Raw genomic sequence first — 7,845 nt, 5'->3', positions numbered from 1 at the left:
TATTTGTAGTAGTAGTAGTAAAAGTACCAGTAGCTCCACCATGTTTGTAGTAGTGTTTACAGTAGTATTTACAGTAGTATTTGTAGTAGTAGTAGTAAAAGTACCAGTGGCTCCACCATGTTTATAGTAGTGTTTACAGTAGTATTTACAGTAGTATTTGTAGTAGTAGTAGTAAAAGTACCAGTAGCTCCACCATGTTTGTAGTAGTATTTACAGTAGTATTTACAGTAGTATTTGTAGTAGTAGTAGTAAAAGAACCAGTAGCTCCACCATGTTTGTAGTAGTGTTTACGGTAGTATTTACAGTAGTATTTGTAGTAGTAGTAGTAAAAGTACCAGTAGCTCCACCATGTTTGTAGTAGTGTTTACAGTAGTATTTACAGTAGTATTTGTAGTAGTAGTAGTAGTAAAAGTACCAGTAGCTCCACCATGTTTTTAGTAGTGTTTACAGTAGTATTTACATTAGTATTTGTAGTAGTAGTAGTAAAAGTATCAGTAGCTCCACCATGTTTTTTAGTAGTGTTTACAGTAGTATTTACAGTAGTATTTGTAGTAGTAGTAGTAGTAGTAAAAGTACCTGTAGCTCCACCATGTTTGTAGTAGTGTTTACAGTAGTATTTACAGCAGTATTAGTAGTGGTAGTAGTAAAAGTACCAGTAGCTCCACCATGTTTGTAGTAGTGCTTACAGTAGTATTTACAGTAGTATTTGTAGTAGTATTTGTAGTAGTAGTAGTAAAAGTACCAGTAGCTCTACCATGTTTTTTAGTAGTGTTTACAGTAGTATTTACAGTAGTATTTGTAGTAGTAGTAGTAGTAGTAAAAGTACCAGTAGCTCCACCATGTTTGTAGAAGTGTTTACAGTAGTATTTACAGTAGTATTTGTAGTAGTAGTAGTATAAGTACCAGTAGCTCCACCATGTTTGTAGTAGTGTTTACAGTAGCATTTACAGTAGTATTTGTAGTAGTAGTAGTAAAAGTACCAGTAGCTCCACCATGTTTGTAGTAGTGCTTACAGTAGTATTTACAGTAGTATTTGTAGTAGTAGTAGTAAAAGTACCAGTAGCTCCACCATGTTTGTAGTAGTGTTTACAGTAGTATTTGTAGTAGTAGTAGTAAAAGTACCAGTAGCTCCACCATGTTTGTATTAGTGTTTACAGTAGTATTTACAGTAGTATTTGTAGTAGTAGTAGTAAAAGTACCAGTAGCTCCACCATGTTTGTATTAGTGTTTACAGTAGCATTTACAGTAGTATTTGTAGTAGTAGTAGTAAAAGTACCAGTAGCTCCACCATGTTTATAGTAGTGTTTACGGTAGTATTTACAGTAGTATTTGTAGTAGTAGTAGTAAAAGTACCAGTAGCTCCACCATGTTTGTAGTAGTGTTTACAGTAGTATTTACAGTAGTATTTGTAGTAGTAGTAGTATAAGTACCAGTAGCTCCACCATGTTTGTAGAAGTGTTTACAGTAGTATTTACAGTAGTATTTGTAGTAGTAGTAGTATAAGTACCAGTAGCTCCACCATGTTTGTAGTAGTGTTTACAGTAGCATTTACAGTAGTATTTGTAGTAGTAGTAGTAAAAGTACCAGTAGCTCCACCATGTTTGTATTAGTGTTTACAGTAGCATTTACAGTAGTATTTGTAGTAGTAGTAGTAAAAGTACCAGTAGCTCCACCATGTTTGTAGTAGTGTTTACAGTAGTATTTACAGTAGTATTTGTAGTAGTAGTAGTAAAAGTACCAGTGGCTCCACCATGTTTATAGTAGTGTTTACAGTAGTATTTACAGTAGTATTTGTAGTAGTAGTAGTAAAAGTACCAGTAGCTCCACCATGTTTGTAGTAGTATTTACAGTAGTATTTACAGTAGTATTTGTAGTAGTAGTAGTAAAAGAACCAGTAGCTCCACCATGTTTGTAGTAGTGTTTACGGTAGTATTTACAGTAGTATTTGTAGTAGTAGTAGTAAAAGTACCAGTAGATCCACCATGTTTGTAGTAGTGTTTACAGTAGTATTTACAGTAGTATTTGTAGTAGTAGTAGTAGTAAAAGTACCAGTAGCTCCACCATGTTTTTAGTAGTGTTTACAGTAGTATTTACATTAGTATTTGTAGTAGTAGTAGTAAAAGTATCAGTAGCTCCACCATGTTTGTAGTAGTGTTTACAGTAGTATTTACAGTAGTATTTGTAGTAGTAGTAGTAAAAGTACCAGTAGCTCCACCATGTTTGTAGTAGTGTTTACGGTAGTATTTACAGTAGTATTTGTAGTAGTAGTAGTAAAAGTACCAGTAGCTCCACCATGTTTGTAGTAGTGTTTACAGTAGTATTTACAGTAGTATTTGTAGTAGTAGTAGTATAAGTACCAGTAGCTCCACCATGTTTGTAGAAGTGTTTACAGTAGTATTTACAGTAGTATTTGTAGTAGTAGTAGTATAAGTACCAGTAGCTCCACCATGTTTGTAGTAGTGTTTACAGTAGCATTTACAGTAGTATTTGTAGTAGTATTTGTAGTAGTAGTAGTAAAAGTACCAGTAGCTCCACCATGTTTGTAGTAGTGTTTACAGTAGTATTTACAGTAGTATTTACAGTAGTATTTGTAGTAGTATTTGTAGTAGTAGTAGTAAAAGTACCAGTAGCTCTACCATGTTTTTTAGTAGTGTTTACAGTAGTATTTACAGTAGTATTTGTAGTAGTAGTAGTAGTAGTAGTAAAAGTACCTGTAGCTCCACCATGTTTGTAGTAGTGTTTACAGTAGTATTTACAGCAGTATTAGTAGTTGTAGTAGTAAAAGTACCAGTAGCTCCACCATGTTTGTAGTAGTGCTTACAGTAGTATTTACAGTAGTATTTGTAGTAGTAGTAGTAAAAGTACCAGTAGCTCCACCATGTTTGTAGTAGTGTTTACAGTAGTATTTGTAGTAGTAGTAGTAAAAGTACCAGTAGCTCCACCATGTTTGTATTAGTGTTTACAGTAGTATTTACAGTAGTATTTGTAGTAGTAGTAGTAAAAGTACCAGTAGCTCCACCATGTTTGTATTAGTGTTTACAGTAGCATTTACAGTAGTATTTGTAGTAGTAGTAGTAAAAGTACCAGTAGCTCCACCATGTTTGTAGTAGTGTTTACAGTAGTATTTACAGTAGTATTTGTAGTAGTAGTAGTAAAAGTACCAGTGGCTCCACCATGTTTATAGTAGTGTTTACAGTAGTATTTACAGTAGTATTTGTAGTAGTAGTAGTAAAAGTACCAGTAGCTCCACCATGTTTGTAGTAGTATTTACAGTAGTATTTACAGTAGTATTTGTAGTAGTAGTAGTAAAAGAACCAGTAGCTCCACCATGTTTGTAGTAGTGTTTACGGTAGTATTTACAGTAGTATTTGTAGTAGTAGTAGTAAAAGTACCAGTAGCTCCACCATGTTTGTAGTAGTGTTTACAGTAGTATTTACAGTAGTATTTGTAGTAGTAGTAGTAGTAAAAGTACCAGTAGCTCCACCATGTTTTTAGTAGTGTTTACAGTAGTATTTACATTAGTATTTGTAGTAGTAGTAGTAAAAGTATCAGTAGCTCCACCATGTTTGTAGTAGTGTTTACAGTAGTATTTACAGTAGTATTTGTAGTAGTAGTAGTAAAAGTACCAGTAGCTCCACCATGTTTGTAGTAGTGTTTACGGTAGTATTTACAGTAGTATTTGTAGTAGTAGTAGTAAAAGTACCAGTAGCTCCACCATGTTTGTAGTAGTGTTTACAGTAGTATTTACAGTAGTATTTGTAGTAGTAGTAGTATAAGTACCAGTAGCTCCACCATGTTTGTAGAAGTGTTTACAGTAGTATTTACAGTAGTATTTGTAGTAGTAGTAGTATAAGTACCAGTAGCTCCACCATGTTTGTAGTAGTGTTTACAGTAGCATTTACAGTAGTATTTGTAGTAGTATTTGTAGTAGTAGTAGTAAAAGTACCAGTAGCTCCACCATGTTTGTAGTAGTGTTTACAGTAGTATTTACAGTAGTATTTGTAGTAGTAGTAGTATAAGTACCAGTAGCTCCACCATGTTTGTAGAAGTGTTTACAGTAGTATTTACAGTAGTATTTGTAGTAGTAGTAGTAAAAGTACCAGTAGCTCCACCATGTTTGTAGTAGTGTTTACAGTAGCATTTACAGTAGTATTTGTAGTAGTAGTAGTAAAAGTACCAGTAGCTCCACCATGTTTGTAGTAGTGTTTACAGTATTTTTTACAGTAGTATTTGTAGTAGTAGTAGTAAAAGTACCAGTAGCGCCACCATGTTTGTAGTAGTGTTTACAGAAGTATTTACAAAAGTATTTGTAGTAGTAGTAGTAAAAGTACCAGTAGCTCCACCATGTTTGTAGTAGTGTTTACAGTAGTATTTGTAGTAGTAGTAGTAAAAGTACCAGTAGCTCCACCATGTTTGTATTAGTGTTTACAGTAGTATTTACAGTAGTATTTGTAGTAGTAGTAGTAAAAGTACCAGTAGCTCCACCATGTTTGTAGTAGTGTTTACAGTAGCATTTACAGTAGTATTTGTAGTAGTATTTGTAGTAGTAGTAGTAAAAGTACCAGTAGCTCCACCATTTTTGTAGTAGTGTTTACAGTTGTATTTACAGTAGTATTTGTAGTAGTAGTAGTAAAAGTACCAGTGGCTCCACCATGTTTGTAGTAGTGTTACAGTAGTATTTACAGTAGTATTTGTAGTAGTAGTAGTAAAAGTACCAGTAGCTCCACCATGTTTGTAGTAGTGTTTACAGTTGTATTTACAGTAGTATTTGTAGTAGTAGTAGTAAAAGTACCAGTAGCTCCACCATGTTTGTAGTAGTGTTTACAGTAGTATTTACAGTAGTATTTGTAGTAGTAGTAGTAAAAGTATCATTAGCTCCACCATGTTTGTAGTAGTGTTTACAGTAGTATTTACAGTAGTATTTGTAGTAGTAGTAGTAAAAGTACCAGTAGCTCCACCATGTTTGTAGTAGTGTTTACAGTAGTATTTACAGTAGTATTTGTAGTAGTAGTAGTAGTAAAAGTACCAGTAGCTTCACCATGTTTGTAGTAGTGTTTACAGTAGTATTTACAGTAATATTTACAGTAGTATTTGTAGTAATAGTAGTAAAAGTACCAGTAGCTCTACCATGTTTGTAGAAGTATTTACAGTAGTATTTACAGTAGTATTTACAGTAGTATTTGTAATAGTAGTAGTAAAAGTACCAGTAGCTCCACCACGTTTGTAGTAGTGTTTACAGTAGTATTTACAGTAGTATTTGTAGTAGTAGTAGTAAAAGTACCAGTAGCTCCACCATGTTTGTAGTAGTGTTTACAATAGTATTTACAGTAGTATTTACAGTAGTATTTGTAGTAGTATTTGTAGTAGTAGTAGTAAAAGTACCAGTAGCTCCACCATGTTTGTAGTAGTGTTTACAATAGTATTTACAGTAGTATTTGTAGTAGTATTTGTTGTAGTAGTAGTAAAAGTACCAGTAGCTCTACCATGTTTTTTAGTAGTGTTTACAGTAGTATTTACAGTAGTATTTGTAGTAGTAGTAGTAGTAGTAAAAGTACCTGTAGCTCCACCATGTTTGTAGTAGTGTTTACAGTAGTATTTACAGCAGTTTTAGTAGTGGTAGTAGTAAAAGTACCAGTAGCTCCACCATGTTTGTAGTAGTATTTACAGTAGTATTTACAGTAGTATTTGTAGTAGTAGTAGTAAAAGTACCAGTAGCTCCACCATGTTTGTAGTAGTATTTACAGTAGTATTTACAGTAGTATTTGTAGTAGTAGTAGTAAAAGTACCAGTAGCTCCACCATGTTTGTAGTAGTATTTACAGTAGTATTTACAGTAGTATTTGTAGTAGTAGTAGTAAAAGAACCAGTAGCTCCACCATGTTTGTAGTAGTGTTTACAGTAGTATTTACAGTAGTATTTGTAGTAGTAGTAGTAGTAAAAGTACCAGTAGCTCCACCATGTTTGTAGTAGTGTTTACAGTAGTATTTACAGTAGTATTTGTAGTAGTAGTAGTAGTAAAAGTACCAGTAGCTCCACCATGTTTGTATTAGTGCTTACAGTAGTATTTACAGTAGTATTTGTAGTAGTAGTAGTAAAAGTACCAGTAGCTCCACCATGTTTGTAGTAGTGTTTACAGTAGTATTTGTAGTAGTAGCAGTAAAAGTACCAGTAGCTCCACCATGTTTGTAGTAGTGTTTACAGTAGTATTTACAGTAGTATTTGTAGTAGTAGTAGTAAAAGTACCAGTAGCTCCACCATGTTTGTAGTAGTGTTTACAGTAGCATTTACAGTAGTATTTGTAGTAGTAGTAGTAAAAGAACCAGTAGCTCCACCATGTTTTTAGTAGTGTTTACAGTAGTATTTACAGTAGTATTTGTAGTAGTAGTAGTAAAAGTATCAGTAGCTCCACCATGTTTGTAGTAGTGTTTACAGTAGTATTTACAGTAGTATTTACAGTAGTATTTGTAGTAGTATTTGTAGTAGTAGTAGTAAAAGTACCGGTAGCTCCACCATGTTTGTAGTAGTGTTTACAATAGTATTTACAGTAGTATTTACAGTAGTATTTGTAGTAGTATTTGTAGTAGTAGTAGTAAAAGTACCAGTAGCTCCACCATGTTGGGCTTGTTGTTTCTCAGAGTTTTTGTCGCGTGAAAAACATCAACGTTTCTCTGTCGTCTCAACATTTCACACAAGAGACTGACACAGCAGAAGACGCCACTGCGACCGCCGCCGTTCCTGAGGGAGAGAGGAAGAGCCATCAGGAGAGAGGAAGAGCCATCAGGAGAGAGGAGGAGCGATCAGCAGAGAGGAAGAGCGATCAGGAGAGAGGAGGAGTGATCAGCAGAGAGGAAGAGCGTTCAGCAGAGAGGAAGAGCGATCAGGAGAGAGGAGGAGCGTTCAGCAGAGAGGAGGAGCGTTCAGCAGAGAGGAAGAGCGATCAGGAGAGAGGAGGAGCGTTCAGCAGAGAGGAAGAGCGATCAGGAGAGAGGAGGAGCGTTCAGCAGAGAGGAAGAGCGATCAGGAGAGAGGAGGAGCGTTCAGCAGAGAGGAAGAGCGATCAGGAGAGAGGAGGAGCGTTCAGCAGAGAGGAAGAGCGATCAGGAGAGAGGAGGAGTGATCAGCAGAGAGGAAGAGCGATCAGGAGAGAGGAGGAGTGATCAGCAGAGAGGAAGAGTGATCAGGAGAGAGGAGGAGTGATCAGCAGAGAGGAAGAGTGATCAGGAGAGAAGAAGAGCGATCAGGAGAGAGGAGGAGTGATCAGCAGAGAGGAAGAGTGATCAGGAGAGAAGAAGAGCGATCAGGAGAGAGGAAGACTCACAGACAGTGGACCACGGTCCGTCCTTCTCCTCCGTCGTATTCGTCCTGCCATTTGTCCACGAGGGACACAAGCTTCAGGAAGGAGCGTTTGGACGAGGGTGTGTCCCTGTACATGGGCCAACCCAGGAACTGGAACTGTTGAACCATCCGGAACCCGTCCTGAGGCTGGAGACCAGAACCAGAACCAGAACCAGGAACACAGAGTTAACACTGGGACAAAGTTTGTCTGCGACATGTAAACAAAGTTGATCACTGACACAGACTTCAGATCAGTGTTTAAGTGTCCTTTATCTCCCCCTGCTCACGCCAAGCTAACGCTAAGCTAACGCTAAGCTAACACAGTCGCACTAATAACAGAAACTACAGAAAGTTAATTTGGCCCCCTCTTACCCGAGCCCTACAGAGGGTGGCCCCCTCTTACCCGAGCCCTACAGAGGGTGGCCCCCTCTTACCCGAGCCCTACAGAGGGTGGCCCCCTCTTACCCGAGCCCTACAGAGGGTGGCCCCCTCTTACCCGAGCCGTGTTGTA

General features: G+C 36.7%; 1 protein-coding gene across 1 annotated transcript in view; it reads right to left on the bottom strand.

The window, feature by feature from the left end:
* Positions 1–6,550: 6,550 nt before the first annotated feature.
* Positions 6,551–7,845, bottom strand: part of LOC140364908 (receptor-type tyrosine-protein phosphatase mu-like) — a 282,228-nt gene continuing 280,933 nt past the window's right edge. Inside the window, exons 35-37 of the mRNA XM_072451289.1 lie at positions 7,831–7,845; positions 7,318–7,481; positions 6,551–6,734 (exon numbers count right to left, since the gene is read on the bottom strand). The exon at positions 7,831–7,845 is cut by the window's right edge and continues 111 nt beyond it. Of these exons, the coding sequence (XP_072307390.1) occupies positions 6,551–6,734; positions 7,318–7,481; positions 7,831–7,845 (363 nt within the window). The remainder of the gene's footprint in view (positions 6,735–7,317; positions 7,482–7,830) is intronic.

The sequence above is a fragment of the Eucyclogobius newberryi genome, unplaced genomic scaffold (assembly GCF_026437365.1).
Source record: "Eucyclogobius newberryi isolate DKJ021-1_F unplaced genomic scaffold, fEucNew1.0.hap1 SCAF_18, whole genome shotgun sequence".
NCBI classification, from domain to species: domain Eukaryota; kingdom Metazoa; phylum Chordata; class Actinopteri; order Gobiiformes; family Gobiidae; genus Eucyclogobius; species Eucyclogobius newberryi.
Note: the sequence above shows the minus strand (reverse complement) of the source record. Positions and strands in the feature narration are given on the sequence as shown.